The sequence below is a fragment of the Fusarium subglutinans genome (genome assembly GCF_013396075.1).
Source record: "Fusarium subglutinans strain NRRL 66333 chromosome Unknown NRRL66333_c0000044, whole genome shotgun sequence".
Classification (NCBI taxonomy): Eukaryota; Fungi; Ascomycota; class Sordariomycetes; order Hypocreales; family Nectriaceae; genus Fusarium; species Fusarium subglutinans.
The window spans coordinates 224,234-250,891 of NW_023502107.1; the positions used below are offsets into that span (position 1 = coordinate 224,234).

Genomic DNA, 26,658 nt, shown 5'->3' on the forward strand with positions numbered 1-26,658 from the left:
GATGAGAGCGGCGAGGACGAAGGTTGAGAATTTTCTTGGTGGCACCGGGAGTGACACGGAGGCACATATTCCTCAGACCGAAGCGGAGAATGGTATTTTTCGGGAAGACTGAGGATGGGCAGTTCTGACGAAATGGGACTGAACTTACACAAATTTGATTCTCGATCATGTCTTATATCTAGACCCTTACGCACAGCCAGCATCTAAAAGCAATTGTTTTCAACACATTCCGACCGATCCTGTAAAATGACAACATGAAACATAAACCTTGCTTTTCTTCAACACATGCCCTCTTGTTTACTTGAGAATATCCCTTCCCTCCGTTATAACAACAACCGTAATACCTCTTACAGTTCATCCTCGTCAACGGGCATTGACATCTTAGGACGGTACGCTGCCCGCACAAACTTGGATAAACCTTCAACACGCGCGCATGTAGTCTCAGGAATTTGAGCAGCTTCAGGCACCTGCTGAAACAACTGCGCACTCTGATAATCCCGGGAGCCCTGATGGATTTGAGAACTCTGATAGTGCGCATTGTTCTTGATTGGAGGACTCTGTAAACCAAGGACCTGGCCAATCTGTATCTCTAGCTTGGCGACACGGCTTTCTAGCTCTCGGTTTTTTCTCTCAAGCTCTTCCTGCTTATGAACCGAAGGCCTTCGTAGTCGAATCGTCTTCGTAATCCGAGCAGAGGTATTGTTTCGTGCGCCTATTTTGGTTCCACGACCAGCAGAAGGGCTCCCCGGGGTGACAACGATGGTCGATTCCTCTGTCTCCATGGGTGTAAGCAGTAGATTCCTCGGAGTTCGCGTCGGAGTTGCGAACAAGTCCATATTGAACTGACTGGGCATGAAAGCTGAAACCTCACCGGCCCTCATGTGAGTTCTAGCGTTTGCATGCAACTTGGCAGAGCGGACGTTGGAGTAGGCTTTGCCCGAGCCTTTGCAGCCGAACTTGATACACATATAAGCACGCCCCCCATCCAAGGCCACCATGCCCTCGATATCCTCCACAATTTCCTCCGCAGGTTCCTCAGCTAGAGCATGAAAGTTCGCATTGGCATGTTTTCGGGCGCTGGCGAGATGCTGATAGATGGAGTTCATTCGCTTGCAGCCAGGTTTAACACAAGTCCAGACACCTTCTTCCATCGAGTACTCCAACCCGTCGAGATTCTCATCTGCAGAGTCGGGCTCCTCGGCCAAGGCATGGCTGTCACCGCGGGCGTGCTTTTTGGCATTGCCCAGATGCGAGAATAGTTTGTTGAATTTTCGGCAACCGCGCTTGAGGCACCTCCAGCCGTCGCCGTCTTTCAAGGACTCCATGCCCTCGATATGTTCGACGGATTCGTCAGATGAAGTGGCGATCTCATCCGCGGCCATGAGGTGAGTATCAGAGTTGTAGTGACTCTTGGCGTTTCCAAGCCCTTTGATAACAACGTTGAACTTCTTGCAGCCTTGCTTGGTGCACTTCCAGAGTAATCCATCCTCCGCGACCTCCATGCCATGTACCGCGCTTTTCTTCCAGAGTTCTTCGCCTGATTCGTCCGCGTCAGTAAACTCCATGTCTTCTTCCGCCCGGGCGTGACCAAGTGATCTACTATGCTGCTTCATAGCGCCATAAGAGTCAAACTGGAAACGAAACCGAGGGCATTTCTCGTTGACGCATCTGCCCTTTTTGCCACCAGCGTAGAACTGAATTCCGGGCAAGACATCTCTATCGCTACTGTAATCTAGGTCATCGTCGTCGAATTTGACATACCACCCGTCGCGATGTTCGTCGTCTTTCAAGTGGTTGAAGAATGATTTTGCTGTACTAAAGACTTCCCCGTGTCGGTGGCAGTGACGAGAAGTGCAACGGAAAGATCGAAGACCTTCCTGCTCGGCCTGGAGTGCGGAGACAGTAGGAACGCCGGAGAGCAAGACTTTGTTAAGATTCGCGGCAGTTCGATGTGCGCCTGTGTCTGCGTGACGGATGAACTCGGACTTGCACTTGTAATCCGTACCGTAGTGTCGGCAACAGGGCTCTTTACAGATATTTCCATCTGCTGCAAAAGGCCCAAAAACATCATCTTCTGCGCTCGGATGACCAGAGTTGACAGATGGTGTGAACACCGAGTCGTCATCATCTGCAGTCTCATCCGCAAACCAGTACTTGTGGCCACTCGAGTCTGGAATATGCTGGCGAAAGAGGGCATTTGTCTCAAAAGCTTCTCCGACCATCTCGCAGTCCTCATCCTCACAAATCCACTTGGTGTTATGCTTGCTTGCCTTGGCATGTCGTTGAAGTGCAGGTTGAGCAGCAAAGTTCACATGGCATTGCCCGCACGCGTATGGACCTTGGTGCCAGTTCTTGTCGTGCTTCTAGCACTCTTCGGCAGAGGCGAAGATCCAGCCATCGCAGTGAACGTAGGGACAAGTGAAAGTGAACTGTTCCTCTTCATTTGGGCACTCGACCCCGACATAGTAGCCTTCAGGCGCTTGGTGAAGAGGCTCGTCGTCAAGCGACATGACAGAAGCAGTATCTTCACTGGAAGACATGATCGCACAAGGTGACACGAGCGCGGTTGCCTGTGTGTGTCAGAATAGGCAAGGAAGTGAACGTATGTGTGCTTCATACCTCTGATGATATCTTTCCAAGCTACCGTCCCCTAGTAACCTTTCAAAAGCTTCGTTCACTCAGATAAAATTGAAACGATGTTGTGTTTGTTGCTCGAGAAAGAGCTCGAGGAAGAGGGGTAAGCATGAAAAAGGAGGAGGGCAGCTCAGCGAGAAGGAGAACACAAACACAGTATGTTTACTGCAGAGGCGTTGCTGGGTGACTGATGGGCTCGTGTAACAACCCTTTCAGCCTACCTAACTTCAGTACAGCTAAGGCTTCTCTATCGCGCACAGCGCAAAAGAAACTCTGCTGTTTTCAAGAAGTACCTAGATAAAGACAATGAATGGCAGTTGGGAAGAGACTCACTATTCCCTTCATGGGAAGTAGGCTAGGAGCAAGTGTTCCGCCTCCACGCGTGGCAATCATAGAGACTCATTCGAGCTCCGTTAAGCAACATCCGGTATGGTGTAGTGGCTAACATTTCGCGCTCTCATCTTCAGCTGAGGGATCAGTACCGCGGAGCCCAGGGTTCGATTCCCTGTACCGGAGTCCTTAATCTTTTGCTATTCTGGATCTTTTCTTGGCTACCAGTTGTATACATTCTTCCTCTTTTGCCCTCAGGCGTGGGTTTAGGGAACAGATGTTGTTTTGATATTGGAGGCCAGAAGGAAATAGAGTGCAACTAAGGTGTAAGTAGTTATTTATCTAGAACGACTTCAGGCTTCGAGGCAAGAGACCAATTGTTTAAAAAAGTATACTAAGTTCGTACGAGTTTACCCAAGTCTTGTTATAAGCTAGTGTCGAGGTTATAAGTTTAGACCAAGCTCCTGATTAATGGGACTTGTACTACTGAAGGAATTTGTACAGTCTTATCTCAGCGAGCTGTACACCTTACTTATACAGAGCAATGATAGTTTTACTTATTTGTTGTAACTAGGTAACTAAAACTCAAGACAAAGGAGACTACAGCTTAGTAGGTTTGCCCAACAGCTCACACGCTCAACTACCCCCGTGCTTCCTCTTCAAATGCCTTTTCAGATGATCTCGTCTCGCAAAGTCCTTTCCACAGTGCCTACATTTGTGCTCGCTTCGGCTAAGGCCCATCTTGACTGCATCGTCTGGGTGGTTACTCCAATAGTGCCTCTGCAGATCGCGGTTCCATTGGTGCCCCTTTCCGCAGATGTGACACTTCTCAGGCTTATCTTCTTTTCGCTTCTGTCTTCTCGAAGGAAGTGTTAGTATAGACGAATTAAGGATATAAATCTGGCCAGGATGACTCGACTTACTTCAAGTCACAAGGTCTGGTGCCTGGTTCCATCCTCGTTCTTCGTCTTCTGGTTGATGTGCTTGGTGCGTTTTCGGCATTTTTTGCCGATAAAGGGGCAGATATTTGTGACAGTGATAGTCCTGTGGGACTGTCTCGAGTTATCGGTGAGGAAGAGCTTGTGTAGGTAGTGGAGTAATTGGATTGCTCTGTGGTCGTTATAGAACCAGCAAGGGCAGTAGTGATAGGATCAGTGGACGTCGTCATGAAGTCCCAGTACATAGGTAAGATATCAAGATATGTAGTATCTGCAGCTGGTAGCTCTTGAGTGTTATGTAAAGTTGGGTTGATATGATCGGAGTAAATGTTAAATGAGTTCGTATTAACTGAGTCGACTGTATCTGCAAAGGTTGTTTCCTGGTGTACGTCGGCAAACGCTGCGTCATTCGTATCATATGGAGCATTCCATGGCAAGCTTTCCAGGTCATTGCTTGCAAAGTCTACGATGAAGTCTTCTTCGCTCATGAAGAGCAGACCATCGTCGGGGATCCGAGCTTCCATTGTCTGTCGGGTCGGACGGGGCTTGCCACCAGTGGCTACGCCCAGAAGATAGATAGATCTTGGTAATTGGAGAATTAGAGGTCTTTGGCGAAGGGGGTTTTGAAAGAGGAAAGTAGCAGGACACCTTTTTACGACATATCCGGGTCCATGAATCGTGTTGCCTGACACTGTAAGTTAACGGCCACATGGAGAGAGTAAGAAGCTGACATACCCAAGCAAAAAGTAAAAAAGCAGTGCGCAACAATGAAACAACTCCTTTTGGTATGGTTCGATCTCGCGCGTTGCTGATACACATCCCAAAACATCTGGCCGGATCTTGAAGATCTACATATGGCAGTGTCTTTGCGCAATGACAACAGGGCTATAGGTCCTCAAGATCCGGCCAAAGTTGGCACGTTGATAGATACAGCCTAAAAGAGGTTGTTAGCCTTTCCTTTGAAAGCTCACTGAAGATAACTTACGTTCGCGCGCGTCCAAGCTCACCACGCATGATAGGTACCAAGTACCATGCGCGACGAAGCTTAGAGGGTCGCCAGCACCACCAGGAAGACCACGATCTGCCAAATAACAGGATTGGCATCTTCTGCCGTTCTCATACATAGCAATGTAGCTAGTATGCTATGTACAATAACAGCCGGAGATGGCAATCCTGTTGTTCGGCAGATCGTGGTCTTCCTGGTGGTGCTAACATGTAGGATTTATTAGAGGGACACCAGGTCTCGAAAGTACAAAAGTGAATTTGATGAAGAGAAAGAAAAGAGGGAAAAAGAAATTGGAGAGGCAGGCACTGGGTATTTATGCTGATCAATGGCGAGTTTGCATATGAGCCGTGTCTGGCCTCTCATTGGCAGGTTTGGAGGCCTTTGCAGATGTTCGTGAGGGGCAACGTCATATGATGGTCGGCCTCCCAGACTAACATGTCTTCAAATCTCTCATTTTGGTACTTACGAAGAAATGGAGAAAATCAACTGATAGAAGCAGAGTCTGAACGCTACCTAATACTATATTGCTCTCATGTCATACCCTTGAGTACCCAAAACTTATCTTATGTCTTGTATAGGACATGCAGCCAGCCTGAGCCAACTCCTCTGTCCACCGAATCAGTCTTGTGTCTCTGTGAAACTTCTTCTTCTTTGGTTCCTTATTGCCGTAATTGTCTGCGTCTCCGCTCCTGACCTTGGACTTGCCTGGCTTTCGTGCCGGTGCTCATCAGCTGAGTCAAGAGTACGAGGGTGGATGAACGGGGCAGCGTCCAACGCCCCGAAGCTGTCCATGATCGAGTTCTGGATGGTGCTCTGGGACATGTACTCTTAGACGCGCTTGGTAGTGTTCCTGGCTTTGTCGTAGTTGAATTTCCTGCTTATGCCCGTGGCCTGGTCGTGCTGTTGTGGGCGTCGAGCTGGTCGTGATTTCGTGCCTATAGACCACCCCGTCAACATCCACATACCGGTAAGTGGAATCACGTACTTAAAATGCTGCATTTTAGAGTCTGGCATAAACATCATGCACCTGTGCTAGACTATAATCTCGATCCCGGTCGCGTTATCGGCCGGTAGCACAAGCCAGTCCACGTTTACAATAGGACTGGGTGTTGATATTCCGGACACCGTCCTGACTGCGTCGTACCAGGGCATGGCGGGAGGATCCCTCAATTCAATTACACATGTTGTCAGTACAGAGCTGATGGCCGTCGACAAATTCAAGTGCATACGGACGTTCCGGCCTCTAAGTACGGTCTTAAACCACCTCACGTTAGAGCACTGACCGACGGATACCAGTCGAGTCCAAGATCCATCACAACCTCGGTTAGGATCATACCATTTTCCACGACCTTCCGCACGTTCAGATACATGCGCAGGAACGAGAAGAAGTATGATACCATTAGACTCTCCCCAGCAGTAAGCTCGACGCCATCGATAACCTCGATCATGCTCATGACTCTGCACGCTTTCTTAATCATGTTGATGGGCGTATTCGAGTTCAGGATTGTTCATTTTCATGTATATACCTGCGACCTTGTGGATGCTCATGTCCAGGTACTTGTCCGGGTGGTAGTATCCGATCTTAGCCTCGCCGTTGTTCGGACCATGGCACACGACCCGGGATCACTCCAGATAAGCGTATTGATGGCAATCAGATTACCAGGCCCTCCGCCGTGTTTCGACATGTCGATCTCCTTCTGTTACATGACCTTGGTCATCTTTGTACATAAGGGCCGTGGAGCACGCAAATAGGACCGTGTTCCTGGGTGCGCACGTTTTCGAGAGGTTGACCCCCTCTTAGAAGCGATTCTGATCATGCTGTCGATAGCTTTCACGCATATGCCCAGCATTATCTCCATCCTCATAAACCAATGTAGACCCCGGCCCACATCCGCCCGTGACAGCGTTTATTATTCCTACCTTGCCCGTAGTCACGCACAACTTCCAGTAGGTATTCGACATCATGACTTTATATATTCACTTCCACGACTTCGGCTTCAAGAGCATGGACTCTTAGATATCCCCGCCCCTGTGATCAACTCGCTCTCGAATCTGAGATTGGGCGGGTTCTCGATCTAGAACTGGTGCCACATCGTCTCCAGCTCCTTCTTCCCGCACTGGTTAGAATGGGTCATTCCTCATCGCTATCGAAGCCGAGATTAGCTAGGTTACAGAGCTCGAGTAGGGTTCTGATCGAGATCACGCGTGGGGCTCCTATCCTGACCATGACCGGCACCGTGCTGTCGGGCGCCTGAGACAGACACCTCGCGATCACGACCACCCCCCTTCTTCATCTTGCGCATGCTGTACTTCCCGTACTCGGCCAGGTACGTGAACAAGGCCCAGTCCATGACCCTCCTCGGGATCTCGATCTCCCATCCCGGGGCAGCTATTACATACTTGTCGATCTTCCCGAACTTAATGCCGGGCATAGGTGAGACCACTGACCTACTGCTATTTAAGGACCCTGTACCCATTGTTCTGCTTCTTCAGGGCACCCCTCCCTGCGATCTTGTTGTAGCAGTGCTTCGTGAGGTCGGCCCTGGTCTTCTTGCTGATCATAACTATATAGTGTATTACTTCAAATTCGATGATATGACTCTTCCTTCTTCGCGAACCCATTGAGAATCAGGTACATACCGTCGACCGGGTTCCTTATAGAACCCCTATGCAGTAGCCATGCCCGTAACAGGGCAAGCTTGTTCCGCTCCACGTCCTCTAGCCTGGCGTCAACCACTTCTATGGGGCGTCAGAACACGGCTGACGTGGAGATCTGGTTTTATATGGTGAATGCGGATTTCCGCATTAGACGTAACACTCCGCGGCACGTCTAGGTTTTCGATCTTGGTCAGGGTGCACTCGCACTTTACGGCCACGGGAACTCCTCTGGCACGCGGGGTCGGTAGTCGAATTCTACATCTCGTTCGTGAAGTTCATGTTCTTGGTCGAGTCAAATGCCGTGATGCTCATGCATTACCTGATTCAGATCTCGAAGGCGTGCAACGTTATGGTTGTGATGCCTTCCCTTAGGCTTCTTGCCCTTAACAATGGTCGTGAGCCCCTTCTTCAACACCTGCTTGCCGGCCTTGACACTCTGAGGCACTTGCAAATCATACAGGTAGTGACATCTGGTCCATGAAAACAGCGCTCACGCGATTTGGAGAGAGTAGGGGCTCCACGAACGAAAGCGGAGGCGCCTCTATCCGGGATTCATTTAGAATGAGGTTTTTGAAGTGAGCTCGGTGTTTCCCAGTCATTTGATCACAATATTGAACTATGTATTGATCAATCACCAAAGACATGCGTCGAGATACATTACTGGGTAGTTGTAAAGGAGAACGTCGTCGCAAGCCGCCGAGACAACAAGTTGATCATACATACTGGACTGACTGAACTGAACCAACAATACGGCCATTCAAGGCAAGAAAACAAGTGTGAATAAATAGCACATAAATATACCATAACACAGACGACTTCCCGATTGCCTCGGCCTAATACCACGCACCGCTGACTGCCTGCGTTGCTCTTATGCCAAGTACCGATAGTCATCGGGCTCTGCAAAAACACCATCCGAAAGTTCTTCTATTTCATAGCTTTCTTTTTGGACCTTTTCCCAATCAAGCAGACTGGTGGTAACGTCAAGATAGTCGTCAACCTCAAATTCCACACCAAGATTCGTTAAATCGTTTAGAGTCCTAATCCTGGATGCTCCGGACTCATTGTAAATCGTCTCCCAGTCCCAAGGCTGGTCAAGGGTGAAGTCGCACTGAATGATGGCGCTTCTCTCGCTCACTGGAGCTATTTCTTGGGCTGACGTTCTGTTAGGAAAAGGATAGTCGTGGTGGCTGGCTGGGGCGATCAGGCCACGGGCAATGCAATCCGTATGAGCCGTGAGCCAGGCTATATAAGGCTTTATGGATACTGAAAAGATCTCTGTTGCAAGATTTAAATCAGGATAGCCACCAATAATAAGGGAGTATGAGTCTGAAGGTAGCCCTTCCTTTAAGGCCTCCAAGAGGTGCATAATAAAGCCAGTAAAGGTTTGACCAATAACTTCAGGTTCGGTTTGGTGTAGTTCAGGAGTATCCTCCAAAACCCTCAAGCGACTTTCAATATGGGACATAAGGCTTCGGATTCTGAAGTCATCGCCTCTAGCAAGGATATTTCGCCAAAGGTTCATATGATGCTCAACATAGAGCTTCGGGTTTTCTAGACAAAAAGGAATCATGCCTATCATATGAGACTCAGGAAAGGCAGCTGCAGGTCGATCTTCATTAAGGATTAGCTTTGATATCAAAAGGCGCTGTTGTCGAGAAAGCTGCCCGAGGAATCTGATTGCTTGAGCGGCAGCCGAGAACCAATACTTTCGTTTGTAACGATATTTTGGGCCATTGTAGTCTGGATGGCCATAGCGTAAGTGGTACCACGCATCCCCATTCTGCCAGTACCTGGTGTTCTGCATTAGATTCACCATTCTTCTGACCTCAGCCAGAGTAGGCATAGCCCATGAGTCAAACCCCAGACTGAAGAATTCGTCAATTGAATGCGAATTATTCCACCCTGGTAAGATATCTTCAATAGCTTCAGAGAATTCTGTGGGGTGCTTGTCTGCAAGCTGCCGCAATAGGTAGGTCCTTGTTCGTTTCAGAGAGACTGTGCTATCATCTCCTCGTAGTCGCATCGAGGGAATTCCAGTTCTGAATCCAGCACCATCTCGAAATTCCTGAGAGTCAACAAAGGCCTGCATGTTTCTCACTTCGGTAGAAAGTTCAGTACGTCGGTCCCAAATCTCGATGAACTCTGCCACTTCTTCCATCACGATAGGCATGTATTGAGAATACTCAGAGCTGGGCTTCTCGTACATATCAGGTGTCAAAAGCCGGCCCAGTCGAAGGACCATGTCCTGTAAGAGGTAGAGATGGTAATGAGCTATTTGGTTAATCATGAGGGCCTGTTTCCTCCAATCTGGCCTGTAGATCGTCGAGAAGGTGATTGTATTGAGGGTGAAAGGGAGATGCCGCGTCTCGGAGGCGATGGAGCGGCATGCTAACATTAGCGATATCTGAACTGCCTGGCCGCTGGCCTGGAGCAGCTTATCGCCGTCTGAAACATAGCCACCATCTGCCTTGAAGTAGTAGTAATAAATTTGGTCGCGCAGCTCCAAAGGAAGGCCTAAAAGGCTTGCCTTTTGGGCAACAGGAGAAGCCGCAGTAGACATTGTGGTGGAAAGGTCTGTGTCAATCTTAGGAAACGGAAGCAATGACAAGGATGATCTGTTGCAGGTGTGAGGGACGTCTTATACATGATGGCTACACTGAAAAGATGACTCACAACGCTACAACCACAAAACTTTACTGACAGCACATAAAAACTCAAAACAGATACAGAAAGGTAATAGGCTAGATTATCATATTTGTGCATCAGCTATCAGGTCTATCAACTCAAAACATCCCCCTCAAAAATACACTTCAGGCAGCACTTGGTGACTTATGGGTGAATCGTGGCTGCGCTGTGCTATGCTGTGCTTCTGAGGGACTGGGACAATGAGGAGAGGTTGAACTGGCTGGATGGGGCTGTTTGAGTCATCAAGTCTTGAGATCTTCAGGTTAAAGAAAGCCGAACGCGTGTTCTTGGCTTGCATTTTACTGCACCAGGAAGAAGCTGCTCAACAATTGGGCCGAGGCATTCATGCCGAGTTGTATCTGCTCTTCTGTAGTTTTCGTTTCTCCGCTCGCGTAGAAATATCCTCAGCAGTAGTATTCTTAGTAGCAGCAACAGTAATGTAGTGTGCTGTGGCATTGTTGGTAGTAGCAGGCTCTACTAGAGCTGATTTCGTCGGTTTCCTCTGTAGCCGCAGATCACGTCTCAGTTCGAGAAAGTTGTAGGCGCCCAATTGTTTACGCTCCGCCTTCCTCCAACAGGAGACATGCAACCCATCATGTCCCCTTTTCTACTCGATTCGTTGTTTGTCTATCACCAGGGTGGGCATATTGAAGCGTAAAATCGCCAGTTTGTAAAAATACCCGTGGAGATACTTGCCCATACGCCGCAGAAGTTCGGGTTGCTGGAGCTTTTGCATTGCGTTGTGCAAGCTAGCCATAAGAGACGTTTCTACCTTTGTATTCGGTAGTCCAACTCGACAAACAGAGAGGAAAGAGACCACATACCTTCGTCCCCATCGTTGGGCGAAGTCTCTGTGTTCCATACAGCTCTCTTAAGTAAAAGCCGAATGTTTCACTGTCAGTAAGTCTGTTGATAGTGATAGTCTGTCACATAGCTTAAGAGGTCTGTATAGAGGCGTGGCTGGAAGAAAACACTCCACTGACGCACCTCAAAATGAACATTCGCGTCGGAATAGCTCCGTGACGCAAGATGCCAGAGGATCACGGTTCATATGTCTTGTGTTTGGAATTGACTTTGCCGCCATAGTTGCAGTTCGGAGAATTGTACAATAGCTGCGAAGAGAATTGGCAACGTCAATTCTCTGTCTCCTTTCACTGGCAAGAGATCTTCTGCTAAGAACGTGGGTTCACTTGCTAGACAGCGATTATAGTTGGATGGCTTGCCTATAGAGAATGTTTTTACAGTTCAAAGGCTGGAGCTCCGTAGTCTCACGACACTATCGTCTGTCACAACCTTCAATACAAAAGCAGGTTCATGCGGCCATGACGTTTGGCGAGGCCCTCCAAAAAGCGCCGTGTTTCCCGGAGGGCTTCTCATCGGGTACTTTCAACGATTTAGTCGACATCATGGTTCATTCTTCCCCCCTTCGCTTGCCTTCCACTGGCACGGACAGTGTAGTGTGTCGGGTGGCTGGATGGGCATCCCTCCTTCATCAATCAGGATTGCAACAGCCCAGGGGTACCCACCGTGTCTCCAGCTCCTTCAGAGACAGACAGCATGGTTTGGTCGAGTTACGAACTTGCTTTGAATATACCTGGGCTATTGTGAAGCTTGTCGTGATGGGCGAGACGCCGAACCTAGGTTTGTTCCAGAGAGATGTTTGAATCATCATCTAAATCGACGTCTACACCATCGTCCTCAAACATGCTTGACTGGGCCGTGTTGCGTTGTCCAAATCGGTAGAACAACAGGCGATGGTACAGCCCGCTTTCTGATCACCTGCTGACGCTTCTTATACTCCGTGATGGCATCGTATCAGAATGGACGGTTCATCTTGGCATTGTGGTGTTGACAGTAACCAAGGCCCGGTTCAGAAGATCTGGGCTTGCTTCGATTCGCAGGTGATTTGGGCTCATAACCTTGTCCATCGTGTGATTCTGGGCAAGCTGGCTCTTGGACAAGGAATTCTCAAGTCCACCGCGACATGTTCTCAGGGGGTGCTGTCCCAATCCTCTTTGCGACCACAACCAAACTAGAAAGGGTACAGTCGGTAGCAATTCTGTAGAGGAGGTCTTGTATAGACTCGTAAGTTGCTCCGAATGGGTAGTTTCTCATTCTTGATGTTCGGTAAATTGCTTGATTTAATCAGGTTGGTCGCCTGGTGCGATAAACCCGTATTGAGGAGGCTCGGGCTCTTGATCCTGTTGCAGGACGAAGGAGTTTATTTTCATTTAAGAGTTCGTGGGATGTAATACAGACAGAAGATATGGCTCAACCGTGCTGCCTTGTATAGGTACAGGCCCAACTCCGTAAATGACAAAATATTTTCTGCAGTATGCTTCGTGGTATTTTCTGGCTTTCAGTGGTGTATCCTCTGTCAAGGGAAGACAATCGCCACCAGGACCAGGTTGAAGCGAAACGCCATGTGCTGGATTGGAGCCGTTAGTGAACTTCTTGAAGCGAGGCAGCAGAGACTCTTTTGACTACCGAAGGTTCGTGCTCCTGCTCAGACTCAGACTGGTAAACCTCTAACCACGACTCAACCCTGTCATCTCCTTCGGTAAGCCAACGCTTTTCCGGATCTCTAACAGCCTCTTTTTCCCAGTTAAACTCAACATGCTCCTTATTCTCCATCGCTTGAAGAAAAGCTTCGCCAGCAGTACACAAAACATCCACCCTTGGCTTCAATCCACTCGAGTAGTAGGGTCGTCGTTTGCTTGTATCTGTAAATATTCCACAGCACCAGTCACTTCAAACTAGTGGCAATCTGAAACGAGCAAAGGTTTGCCTTGATTGGCAAAGTTATCACTCCTGTCCAAGGGTAAAGGGTTCATCTTTCCTTTGTTTCCCAGGCCGTCCGTCGCGTGGATGCATATCACACCCTCGCGACGCGTAGGCCTAGCTCGCCCTGAGGGGATTTATGAGAGGGAATATCCATTCGCTCTCTTGTGATGCGAAATTGACTGCGACGAGAACTAAGAGTCAATCGATTGGACTCTTAGGCACTTTTTGTGCTCATGACACCATCTGATGTTTTGGGAGCCAGTGTTGTATGCCAAACAAGAGAGCGTACTCATAGGTCAATAACGCTGGAGAGGTGTCTGAGTATTAGCTACAGCCGAAGATACTAGTAGTAATATGTGTTCGTGATGTAACCTCTGCCACAAGTAACTGGGACAGTCACTCTCGCTGGGAGTTTGGAGCGGTGGATCTTTTGCCAACGATTCTCCTTCGTCTATTAAGCTTGCGTTAGGCTCGTCGAAACCCAGCATATTGACACTCGAACTTGGAGGGTCGACAGGTTCAACACCGAGACCAAGGTCGTATCCTTTGCTTTGAAGTAGTTAAATGATCACAACTATGCTGTATTTTCCACTATATAAAGAATGAATGCTTGGTTTGGATGGTTGTGTAGGGTTGGACACTCCGATGACCTCAACCCGAGTTTGAGACACGGTTCGTAATGTATTCTGAGACGTGACAACACTGGCCGGCATGCTGGTCCACTGAAGTATCTTCCAGAACGTTGCTTACCCGCTCCTGGTCATTTCCAAAGAGCTCTGTTCGGCCGAGGGCCGTTCAAGGTTCCGGGACCCGTACAGTATTTTGGAGCTTTCAATGGGGCCTTTTTGGTAGTGCCAGCAAGGACTGGGCTCCGTCCCTTGTCAAGCAAATATATGCCTGTTGCACACTGACTGTGGGACAGAACAAGATGCTTGAATGTCCCGAATGGGGAGCTAGATCTCGATTCGCAATGGTAGGTCGGGGGTTGAGGTGGAAACGCCATTTAACTGTTGTAAGTGTGATGTCGGAAACGCAAAAGGGTCAATTTCTCGCCTTGGGTGCTACATTAGGCTTTCTGCATGGTTTGGAAGTTCAGGATCGTCCTGCTGCTTATGAAGACTCCTAATTTTAAGGAGAAACCCACCTTGCTGTCGTTTCGTCGGTTAACTCGAGATCTTTGACCTATGCTAGAGGATCTAATAACGGCTCACAATCTGGCTGTATCGTCCTTGTGGTGAATACCTTGACGCCTTATAGCCTTCTCTTTGGCTGCTTTCTCTTCTGCACCTGATTTGCTGAGCGCAGACCACTCGTCATCACTTGGCTGATATTCGCTTGGTTCGTGTTCGATCGATTTGGAAGAGCTTCTGTCGCCCCTATCACTCCCCGAGCCTGGGCCCGCTTCATTCGAAGCACTCAAAGTGTTTTGGTGATATTTACTTCTAAATTTATCGCCAATATACTGCCAAAAACAGTGCTGTCACCAGGGGTGCAAACCTTCTTTCCCACTGGGATAACGCCAAGAAGGATTTCTTTGCTGCGACTATATAATTTCCAGTTTATAGAGCTTGGTACAAACAAAATGAATGGAGAATTGGGTTAGTATGTAATAGCTGTTGTTGCTGGTTGGACAGTGTCCTGCTAGCCAGTCTGAAGGGAATGGTTCAGGTCTGAGATGGCCGCGATGCAACGAGGTTCTGGTATTTTCGTAGAGACAAATGGTGCTTAAAGTCAACAACTTTTTCATCTGCCTATTAAAACCTCTACAGGTTGGCTATGTTCGTTTATAAGGACGAGACCGTGCTCATGTCCTTCTTTCCTGTCACAATTGTGTCTTTCTTAAAGCAGATATTGCTCTGTATGCTCTCAGTAATTTCCAAATCTTTTGGTGCTCACCCACATTGGCCTAGGCCGGGCATTTTCTTTGTGCATGGGCTTGATCTTGGAACTGCTCGAACGCAAAGGGTTTCCTGCATTGAAAGCACCTTTGATGAGCCCCTCCCAGCAGGTTTCATGATGGCGAGAGGACATTGTTGTCTTTTACTCGCCTTCAGACTGTTTTCACTGGCTTTAAATAACTCCAGCCATTTGCCTGTATCGAATGGTGAAAGCGTTGTCCAGAAACAGGACACCAAGAACGTTAACCTCGTTCTATGACAAACAAGCTGTTCGTCTTGATGCCTCTCAAACTGATGAAGGTGGTTCTCCATGAGAGGTAATGGGTACTCCAGGTTTCGACGCTGGTACTTATCAAGGCTTGGTGGACGTCAGAAAGGTAGCTGTGGACCATTATGCTCGTCAAGTCGGCGCTGGAGTGCATGGTTCATATTCCTGCCGCCTAAATCTGATCTAGGGTGATCTTGAGGAATGCTGTGACGTCGCTCTTGCGATTGACACTATCACTATGGTGTGTTGAGAGATGATGGTAGAAGGGTCAAGGTTCTGTCTAGGCACAAAGGCTTTCTTTTATAATAAGCCAGAAGTGCTGGGGTGATGGTAATGACAGGATCCGGGATAACGATGCTGTTGGCCAGGCACCATTCACTCGTCACTGCGAGACGTCCCATGCAAGTGCGTTGAGAGTCAATAGTGTATTCATCAGGTTCTGTCCTGAATCCTGAAGAGAGTTCATATTGAAGCTAGACGCAGCTTTGGATTCGTGAGTCCGAGTGGATATTTCCTCACAAGGATCTTGTAATCTTGACTGATTCAAAGTGGCATGCATGGGAAGACAGTTCCATGGCGCTGAGTGGGACACGTACATCCAACAGGCTGGCAGGACATCAGAAACGTTAATCTCAGTTGCAGTCTGAGACTACAAACAAGCTGTTCGTTCAGATGCCTTTCAGGCCTGTTGGTGGATCATGTCATGTGCAGCCCACTTCAAGGCCGGCAGCGACCAGCATCATCCATAATGTTCAGTTCGAGGTAACAGGGGGCCACTCGGCCAAACCCATCTGTAATCAGGGTCGGGTCGCTGTGCTTTCGGAAGACGTAGTGGATTGTACCTTGGGGCTTGTACACTCTCTATCCAGGATGGAGGATCAGGTAGCGTGCCTGTAGCTTGAAGGACATTGGATCCTGTTCCCATCCACGATGGCCTTGAAGTCCTTATGTCAGTAAGATTCACTTCTATCCGGCCTGGGACTACTCACCATCACGTGGTCCACAGTCATTTCCGAGTCTATCAAGCTCACAGCATTGTCCTCAGTGGTGTCGAAGACCCATTGATGTGATCACTATCTTCGAGAGACTGGCGACCAAAAGTAGACGTACACATACCGGACCAGATGAACAAGACTGTGCTCGCCCAGCTGATGGACTGGATGGTATGCGTTCGCAAACTGCCGGCGCGTGTGATCTGTTGCCGCAATCTTGACACTCATGCTGTACCTTCTTCTGGTATTTGACGAAGTGCTCAGAGTGACCATCTCGTCCAGGGTTGATGCGGTTGAGACACCGCCGTCAGATTGGCCTTCTATCCGAGCCTCCCTGAGCCTCCATGAAGTAGCTCTTCAGCCCCAGTAGATGTTCAGAACCAGCAAACAAGCTGATCTTGAAGAAGACTCGGAAAGACATGGGCCGCCCCTTAACGGCCCGAATATAATACAAAAGCAGCACGGCCAGGGGCGCCGCACTATGATAGTTAAAGAAAAGAAAGAAGGAAAGGAAAGGAATTAATGGGAGGAATTGCCGGTATGTATACCTGCTCTATTCTCGGGCTCGGATTAACATTCCATTCCAAGTCCATCAATTCCTACAGACATGGATATCGGTGGTCGGAAGTCGACATTGTCTCCGTCACAGCGTGAAGGATGCCTTGATGCATACACGTACGAGTCGGTGTGTATTGTTCCGAAGGAATTGTTAATGCGGTGTCTGTCGAGAGTAAATAGTAGCCAATATGATGAGCTCGATCCGTATGCTGAGCTCGGGCACGGCTTCGTGCATGACACTTTAAGTTTGCTCATGTTCTGGACGCTCACCAATGCGCAACTAGTCATGCACCCAAAATTTGTTCTACCTGAGTACTCCCAGGACTGAATTGGACTCTCTAATTATGTCAAGCAAAGCGTTGCTGTGGCTCGAGAGTAATTTGCACCTTCTCGGAGTCCACTTCAGTCGTTTGACATCACGACAATCTAAATTGCCATCCTTTCTCTTAACAAGAAGGCCTCAGATCTGGATGCGAGATAAAACACCACTTCAGTAAGTCCTCGTAGTCTAAATACAAGAGCCACTTCCTCAACGTGCTTGTCCATTGGCCGGATGTCTCCCTGCTACACGTATTCGGCCTTAACTTACTCGGCAGCCTGACCAGGCATCACAACATCGCCAGAGATCCAGATCCAGCCATTAATTTAACAATGTTACAATCCTTGAGGTCTCCATCTCCCCAGCTCAGGCAGAAGTCTCACAACGCTTCCCGTTAATGCCTCATCATCTTCCGCAATGATGCGCTCTTCCGTTCTTCTCACGGGGAAGTAAACGGAACGACACCAGAACAGAAGCCAAATCATGACATATTCAGCGGGAATTTGCAGTCCTGATACCTTAACCTCTTCATCAATGCATCTCTCCGTCCACCGGATGCCTCCCCGGCACCGATATCCAGCTTCATCCCGCCAAACAACTTTCTTGAGCATACCTACATCGGTAATCTAGACTCGGCGTGTCGTTTTTGTACTTCTGTAATACCCCAAAAGTCCGTTTCCCTTCAATTCATGTACCAGGCTCAAAATAGATGCCATAAAAGCTGTTTCACTCGGAGATATCTTCCCCAGAGAGGTTCTCCTCCGTCAAGGTCTCAGGAAGCAAACGCGATCCCGTCTCAGCTGCATTTTGTCACAAATATCTTCCCCGATGTATACATTCGTCTGGATCGAGTACCCGCATCTGTTACTGAGGTGGATTGACGGGGTATTGTTCGGATACTCGCCGCCGTGACGAGTACAATAGCTCTCACCGAGGCCGCATTGCAGCTCAGGGCGTTTGACATATGACTCGACCTGCCGCCTGACGTATCGGATTTCACCCGTTTAAGCTGGTGGCAATATTACAAACAGTCAATCATTACCGTTAATCAATTCACGGTACGGAAATGCTGTCAGCTTGTGCCCCTACATGTAAGTCGCCACTATGAGTCTGAGGATTTCACATGTCTCAGCTCAGTCAAGAGGCTGTCAGAGGCGGAGGTTACTGTGCGCATAGTGATTGGATCGACAATGCTACCAATAGCTTTGCATTGGTGGATCATTTCATGACTATAGGTTAGGTTGAAGACAAGGCTGTGACCTGTAAGAAGTTGTCACAAGACGAGGTTTGCGTGTCCATAGATGGGTTGAACGAAAGTATTCGCCCCAAAGATCAAGCTCGGTGCTAGATATCTCAGTCTGGGCTTGAATGAATCCAATAAAATGTATTTTAAAATTCAGTCATGATATTCACTATTTACAACCGTGTTTCACATCTCCAGAATCCTTGCTCCCGTGAGACTTGGTTCAAGGTAACATTCGCGTCCAGTCACAAGGAAGAGTCAAGTGTGAGGCGAATTAGCTTCATTTCTAACCAAGCCAGGCCATGCATCAGCCTGCCTCATCTCTATCTGCTATGTCTCGTTCGGTCGAGCAACTAAGAATCCAGAGCGAGTGTGGTATCCCCAACGCCGATGATGTATGTAAGAAAAAGAAAAATACTGAGAGCCATCCCTTCCGATGCCATGCATGTCGCACTCCAAACGACGTACAAATGATTCGGCCCTGAGCTCACAAAGACCACTTGGCGACAAAGCCAAGAACACACAGTCTATTATGCAAACTTGTCTTTCCACTGTGATCCATATTCCTTCCAGATGCCAGGAGCTAAATGGTAAAAAGCAAGCAATAAAAACATCCACACTGCCCATCACGCCGTTCATCCCGCATCCCGAATCGCCTGTCTGCGATCGAGGTAAATTTCGTATTTCGTAAGACATGTTTCGTTTCGTAAGGTTTATGAAACAATAGAACAACAAATATCAATGCCAAGGCTGAGATCGTAAATGAAATCCGATATGGTGGAATACATGCGTCAAACGCCGTGAAATGAAGTCCGAGAGCGATCCATTGAGAGGTCGACTTGACTGTCTAGGCAGCATAGGCTTCGCCACGGTAGGCTGGGTACTCGCTAAATTGCACATCGCCATAACTTGAAGTCTTGACCTTTGAGGGGTAGTAGCCCGAGTAGGTAGCATCGCGAGAGGGCATGGAGGGACGCTCAACGATGCGAACACCAGGTTGGCTGGGGTAATATGAGTAACCCTCCTCAGCAGGGGTGGCGCGTGAGTATGAGTTCTGCAGCGTTGTACGGCCACCCTCATTAACTCGGTACTGCATCACATGTTCGCCACGCGACTCAGGAGAGCGGTGCTTCTTGCTGCTGCGGTGAGATTTACGCTCCCGTTCGCGTCGATAACGTTCATACTCATCATCGTCATCACTCTCAGGGACCTGAGCTTGCATCCTTGTGCGGCCACGGCCGCGAGGATCGGGCTCAGGATACGCGCCACTGAAGGTTTGAGCTCGAGAGATGCCTGGGACGTGGCGACTGTAACCCTCATTGGGCATAGTATTCGTCCGTCTGGGAGGAGATGTGGTAGGTGCGCCAGTAGCTGTGGCTGACTTTTGCATATGAGGACGAGCGGTAGGAGGAGTAGCCTCAATAGGATCGTCGACAACCTCAGGCTTGTAAGCCTTCTCGCCGGTGGATCCGCGTCTGGGTTTGGCTGATGATCGACGGGCATCGTCGTCATCAGCCGGAGCAGCGAAAGGAGAGCCGACCGGAGGAGGAGTAGGCGCGGGAGGTTGAACCATGTGTCGAGAAGCGTATGAGCCTTTACTTCTAGAGGCCTGGATATAGTTGAGTGCAGCGTTGGTCTTATCCTGGTATTCCACGGGAATGGGTGGCGGGTGCATTGAGCTTGTCGTGGGAGGAACCTCCTCACGGTGTGATGATCGATCACGCTCGCGTCGCTCATCGTGCTTCTTGCTGGACTTCTTCTTCTCAGCCTTTGATGAGATGGGCTCACCATCGAAGGTCTCAATGTAAGGCTGCTTATGTCGCTTCTTTTCCTCAGTATCTCGCTTGCGAGACTTATCGCGGCTCTTCTTCTCGGCACGTCGCGCTTCCTTCTCGGCCTCCTTGTTCTCCTTCTCAGCACGGCGAATGGCTTCGTCGGCTCTTCTTCGTCGTTCACGCTCACGCTCTTTCTCTCGGAGTTCTCGGGCATACTCCTTCTCTCGCGCTCGTTCCAAATCTTTCTCTCTCTCCCTCTCTTCACGCTTTGTAGTCTTATCTTGATAAGACTTTTCCCTTCTCACAGTTCGAACTCCCTCGAAGATATCAGCAGCGCGAGGATGCTCATCCTCGTAAGAACGAGAATAAGAGGAATAACCTCGGACGGGCGATGGCTGTCGGTCCGTCTTGTATGTGCGGTCATTAGTTCGAATTTCGTATTTATATGTTGTAGATGTAGGTGTAGGTCGACTTGATGATGGGCTCGCGGTGGCTGAAGCAGAAGGGCGACTTGATGCGCTCGCAGCAGCCTTTGCCCGCATCTGCTCGCGGAGTTCTGCTAACCGGGCCTGATCATCATAGCGTTTTCGCGCCTTTTCGTCGGCCAATAATTCGTAGGCGGTCTGAACCCTTTGAAACTCGTCCTGCTTCTGGGCCTTTAATGTTGGGTCTTGAACCTTATCGGGATGGCACTTGAGAACGAGCTTTCGGTGTGCAGATCGAATCTCGGGCAGTTGCGCATCTTTGGCAACGCCCAGGATTTCGTAAGGGTCAGGAGTTGATGTAGACATGTTGGGCGAATTGCTTTGCGACTACCGGTTGGGCTGAAGTCGAGTATATAGGTTAACAAATGGTAATGGCGAGGCTGTCTATTGCATCGATCCGAAGGTCGTCGGAAGGGCGAGGCTTTGGCGGATCTTGGTGAGGCTGTCAAGGGATAAGGCAGGGCTGGATGGCTGTATGTATATTAGGCCAAGTTGGGTATTGTCCGGATTGGTGTTCTTGTCCAGCGATAGGAGGCGGTCGCAGGATAGGTGGTCTGGGCTTTGGGGGCGGTGTTGGTGTATTTGTGAGTCTCGTCGCCAGAGCAAGGTGAGTGGGTGCTCGGATTTGCAGGGTACCGTAGAACCAGGCAGAAACTTGTACTCTATACTTGCAAGTGCAGTACTGGATCAAACGAATGACCAGAGTTGGCAGACGAGGGGGGAAAAAGAAAAGGAAGAATTTATTTACGTGAGCAGCCGGCTGCTGAACACGAGAGAAAGTGGGATGTCAATAATTTGGTGGTGTTGTTTGGTTGTTCACGTCCACAGTGGAACAGAGGAACAATGCGGGAGAAGGAGACCAGCGGTCGTTGGGGTATTGACTATTGAAGAACAAGAGCCAGATGAGGTCACGGGCAAAAGCGTGGCTAGCGACAGGGGAGAGTGATTCGTTAGTACAAGGGTCGATAGTGAGAGGACGGCGGACAGAGAGACTAGAGTCGACGATCAGACGCCAGGTAGTAGGGGGTCCACGACTGGCTTGCTGGAGGGTCGCCTTTGGCTTTTGGGGGTGCCGGTCAGAGCGGTCCACCTGTGTCGTCTGGTGGTGCGTGGTCCTGAGCTGCTGCTAGTGGTCGCTGCTGGTCCAAGGTGGTCCCCTGAGGGGTGCTGTAGAGTGTAAGCGGCCGTAGATGCGTAGGTAGGTACTTGTCGGTCCCTCTTTGAGATGGAGTCGGTCCCGTCCCGTCGTGGTCTGGTCTCGCTCGCTGTGGTGGAGTTTGTGAGTCGTGACTTGGTTATGGGACTCGAAGAGTCACTTGGTCTGATGAATTTGACCGAAATACTCTGAATAACTTGGTTTTTAAAAAGAGTCAATCAGACGAGTTGGAGTCTACTAATCAAGACAAATGGTTTGACTCGCGAGGCGTGTATTTGTAACGAGGTGGTTGGGTGTTTTCTAATCTGTAACTGGAAGTACCTCTTCTGTGCCAAGAACTTCCTGCCTGAGGTTCCTGTTTGAGCGATGGAAGTGGAAAAGGTACGTATCTCTCTTGGTGGAGTGAGCAGAATCAGTTTGCGATGGAAGATTGGAAAACAATTGGGTGAGGAGATTCCGTCCCTTGCTCCAAAAGGCAAAGAATCAGGAACGTGGCGAGTTGATTTTACTTTAATTCTGCTTCTAAAGCCCGTAAAGGGACTTGAAAGAGACTTCAGGAGTTTAAAACTCGCCCCCTTAGCCCCCTTTCGAGAACGCGGGCGATGGCGATTTATCATGAGCTGACTAGCTGCTCCAAGTGAACTGACACGCCGGAGCGAGATGCTTGGTAAGGGACTTCTCTCTGCAATGCGGCCTCGGGCGAATAGCGTAGCGTAGCAGCGATGGAGAATCCTACTAGGAAAGCCGGCAATGGAAGGGCATCGAATGCCTCTGTAGAGTCTCAGTCCCGGTCCAGCCAAGAGCAGACGGGAATCGCTGGCAGCCCGCACTCATACCGGGTTAGTGAGAGGTCCGCCGGCCGTTAGTGGTCAATTGTACGGCCTCCTAGGGCACCTTTGCACTGAAATCGCTCGCTGGCAGACCGAATTCAATGACAAGTGGGCTTGTGGCGCGGCTTGCAAGAGGTACGCGGTCTTACGAGTCGAGACACGTCGAGGTACATGCGTCTTAGTGGCGAGGTCTACGGAGCTAAGTGTACTGGGTATGGTGAGTGAGTCAGGTTATCGCTCAAGTACCGCGTCACTGTTTCGCTGCGCGAAATGGGAGAAATCGGCCCCAGAGCGCGATGAATCAGTGTGAGCCGAAGAACGAATAACGAATTGAGCATGATTATGATCATCTTTTCAAGGATGCAGGGTCAGATTCGATGTCGGATTTTAGATCAATCAGTTACTGGATTTGAGTAATCTCCATGTCCGAAAGAACCTATCCGTAATTCCCCTTGTTGAATAATCAATCAGTCTTAGTAGAAGGCGATTCCGTAGTGGTGTACGAAAATTCGGTACCTGATTTTTCGGTTGCACAAAGCTTACAACCAAGGTACCTCTTTAATCGAAGTGGCTGGTAGTGGCGAGTAAGACCCTTCAATTGAATCTTTCTCTTCCATGAGTTGCAACGCGAATCTACTACCTCGGACCCCGCGGTAGCTGATGGAATCTGATGAATTGCTGCTTGTGCGAACGTCGTAAGAATGAGCCACAATGTTCATGTATGATGAGGTGAGGCATCCGATGCTCCGGGTCTCACTCTCACCAGATTCAGGGTCCGAGTGGAGATGTCACAACAAGTTGGCTCGTTCATTGATCAATCCGACGACTCCGTAAACTTTCTTTGTCTGTAAGTATCAGCCCAGGAACATCCTGACAATGCAGTCGGCCCAGCAAAAGCAACATCGGTTCCCATGATACGCCTCAGGCGTTCATCAACCCCCCGTGATGAAACTGGTCCTCTAACTGCAGACGACGGACGGTCATCACGGAGCCCGATCGGTAGCTGAAAGATGCCCAGCGGGAGGGGAACGGAAGCGGGAGGGAGCGGGACGAAGCCAGAGGCGGTGAGGCTGATGACTGGCGCGCCGTCTTTAATTTAGCAACCAAAAGCTGTACCTAAGCCAGCTGAATAGCTTACACGAGGCGGTGCTGAGCGAGAATGATAGTTGCTATTTCAGCACTTGAAGCGAGGCTGATATCTAATGATTGAAAATTGTAACCATGAGGCTAAGCAGAGTAGAGTAGGATGGACCGATGCTAGGGCAAACTCGACCCCAAAGTGAAGCTACTGTGCGTATTGGAGCCTCTCTCAGATTGGACGACCAAAGTGCAAACATACATAGCCCAAACAACGACATATCACTTTTCAACAGTCGATAAGTTCTCTCACCCCATCCCATTGGATCACCAACATCTATGGGCTGACTGGCTTGCTCCTCGTTGGGCTGAACACCGCTGAGGCCATCTGGGCATGAATTGCAGGACAGCATCATGCCTGCACCGAGAACGATGGCATGAAGTGCGAATGATTCCTCCCACCACGAGAACAAAAAAGTTAGATCGTCGATCAATTACTCGGTGTGTAGAGCTCCAGGGATCGACGTCCTGAGCTCTAAACAGCTCTGGAGCTAAGAACAAGCCAAGCTCCCTAGCTGTGCCCTGGTGATATTCGGAGAATAGGTAGTTACATGCGGTCAATTGCTTCAAGAGACTTGCATGTAATCACTATAGCGACAGCATCCCATGAGCTTTTTAGCTTGATGCTCAGCTCGCTTGATCAAACGATGCAGCTGGAAGCTCCAGCAAGGTACGGAGACCATCTCCACGATGAGTTTGTAACTCTGGTAGCGCGCGATTCTATTCATCAATCTAGTGCAATAGGCGACCTGCTGCAGCAGATATCCCTGAATAGAGGCCCCTTGTGGTGCCGGATAGTGATAGTGGGTGCAGGCCATGGCATCACGAGGCCTGCATTTCCAAGTTGTACGACGTTCTTAGAGTCTCGCTTCACCCCCTGCAGTCCGCTCTCTGTGGATACAGAATCTCGTTGCTATGGCTCTTTGATCAAGGTCCTGGAGATTCATGATAATAAACAACCATGAATTAGAATGAGATATTCGGTGAAGGATTTAGAAACGCTGAGAGAGATGCCTCCACAGTTAATGAGATACCCCCACGATGAGCAAACCATGGGTGAAGTACATGTGGAGTGATAGCTTCATGAGCAGTATCATGATGCGGATGCTACACCAGCCAGACACACGAGCATTCCTGCAGAAGGCTTCTCTGTGGTCTCCTCATCCGATAGGAGATGGACCTGCAGAGAGGTAGTGGGCACAAGCTGACAAAGACCAATTAGCCAGAGAGGAAATGTCCAAAGATGGTGGTGAGGGGCATTCTGTTTCTCTGCATGACACCATCCAAGAGAAGACTCGAGTCCTACGGTGCTGCAGAATCCATCACATCCCGCCTATTTTTTCCCACTCATAAGCGCCTGTGTGACGAGCTGTGATGAGTGAACGAACCACATATCACCTTGTTTCCACTACAAAAGTTGATGATGTCCTTTCCATTCCCGATGAACGATCAAATAGTCAGATGCTCCCCCAGATCAGAGACTCGTGGTCATCAGCGTCATGGCCCAGCAGCCAGCCGTTGGGCTGAACAAGGACAGAAAAGAAGGCCTGATGTCTAGTACGTGATTGGACACTTCTCCCCCATCTCGGGAGAGGGCGGGGCCGCCAACGGGCTCTGCATCTGATCACATCTCTGTGATATGCCGACCAATCAAGATAAGCATCTCTGTCTCTGAATGAGGGCTTTTTCCCAAATGGACTGTTCAGCTCTAGGCTAAATCACACATTCCTCCATATGTCAGTAAGATCAGGATCAGCTCAGCACGCGTAATACTCTCCAGGTCTCCGTATCTGACCATGTTACAGCCGGGCATCTGAACAAACAGAAGACCAACCTGGGGAAAGACAAAGCCAACCAACGGCCACCGCCAGAACGAGCGAAAGTCAGGGAAGATCATCGACAGTCTCGTCCAGGGGGTTGCTTCCCAACTGAGTAAGGAGCGTGGAGGGCGCACGTCTCTGATAGGTATAGCAGACGGCAACGATTGATAGAGGACCCTCCTCACGAGAGCTATCTAGCCGTCTCGAGGCAAGGCCGGTGCTTGAATCTGATCGCAGCATGTGGCTTTTGGGGATCACAGGCCTGGGCTTCTAGGCTCATCCCTGGGAAGAAGTGAAGAAGCGCCAAAGTACCTCTTTGCTGCTGCTCGCTGCGGAGAGCTACAAGCTGAGGGAGAGATGAAACGTGAGTGGCAGCAAGGTTCTAGAAGAGTTCTGCCTCTGAAGCTTCAGACAATACAAACATTGAGTTCCTGTTCTACGACAGTCATTGCGAGACACGCCGTCGTTCTCGTCTCGCAAGCGCAATGACATACAAGACGTACCACGATCATACGGTTGACGTTAGGGCCAGAAAATCCCAAGTGTGTGGCCCGGCACGAGTTCCTTGACGTTGTTCGGTAGCTTGCGATGGAGGGCAAGGCACCACGTGGGTGTGCTCTTTACCAGACGTCAAAATTCTTGGATCCGGCTTTTTTTGTTGTGTCAAGATCAGGTTTCCAAGTTTTGAAGAGACAGAGCTAGATCATTGACGATATCCACCATGTGAGCCTAAGAAACGTTCTATAGCTACCTATTTGTGCCTGTTGTAAACTTGATCCATCCGACACCAACTCTACAGCTCGATCGATATTCGATACCCTTTGGCGATCCCGCGATTGGCGATGTCATGACCCCTCGCACGCGTCTAGTTAATGACCTCCCAAACTCCAGGGAACATCCCGCCTGCACCCGCGTCGGTCAAATGCCTTCAAGGGCCTGTACCTGGAAAGATCACCGTCTGCCATGTTTTAAATTCTTTTGCTTCTTCCCGAGCGGTAAACGCGGGGTTGAACTACCGTACCTGATCTAGCTCCTGTGAATTCATCAGGCTTCAGGCTCAAAAGAGACAAGAATGTTTTGGCTTCGCCGCTCCCAAGATAGAAAAAACACGGGGCTCCTAAGCCACGCTATTGGGCTGAGGG

The 26,658-nt window shown here is 49.4% G+C and overlaps 4 protein-coding genes across 4 annotated transcripts; all 4 read right to left on the minus strand.

The window, feature by feature from the left end:
* Positions 1-347: 347 nt before the first annotated feature.
* On the minus strand, positions 348-2,540 carry FSUBG_4925 (uncharacterized protein; the record flags this gene model as incomplete). Its single annotated transcript, XM_036682966.1, has 2 exons — positions 348-2,363; positions 2,409-2,540. 2 exons carry the CDS (start codon positions 2,538-2,540, stop codon positions 348-350), a joined length of 2,148 nt encoding a protein of 715 aa, XP_036539611.1.
* Positions 2,541-7,076: 4,536 nt separating this feature from the next.
* On the minus strand, positions 7,077-7,340 carry FSUBG_4926 (uncharacterized protein; the record flags this gene model as incomplete). Its single annotated transcript, XM_036682967.1, has 1 exon — positions 7,077-7,340. The coding sequence occupies one exon, from the start codon at positions 7,338-7,340 to the stop codon at positions 7,077-7,079; it is 264 nt and encodes an 87-aa protein (XP_036539612.1).
* A 1,094-nt stretch (positions 7,341-8,434) lies between these two features.
* FSUBG_4927 (uncharacterized protein) lies at positions 8,435-10,126 on the minus strand (the record flags this gene model as incomplete). Its single annotated transcript, XM_036682968.1, has 1 exon — positions 8,435-10,126. The coding sequence occupies one exon, from the start codon at positions 10,124-10,126 to the stop codon at positions 8,435-8,437; it is 1,692 nt and encodes a 563-aa protein (XP_036539613.1).
* A 9,034-nt stretch (positions 10,127-19,160) lies between these two features.
* FSUBG_4928 (uncharacterized protein) lies at positions 19,161-20,879 on the minus strand (the record flags this gene model as incomplete). The annotated part of the gene is made up of 1 exon (XM_036682969.1): positions 19,161-20,879. The coding sequence occupies one exon, from the start codon at positions 20,877-20,879 to the stop codon at positions 19,161-19,163; it is 1,719 nt and encodes a 572-aa protein (XP_036539614.1).
* Between the last annotated feature and the right edge of the window lie 5,779 nt (positions 20,880-26,658).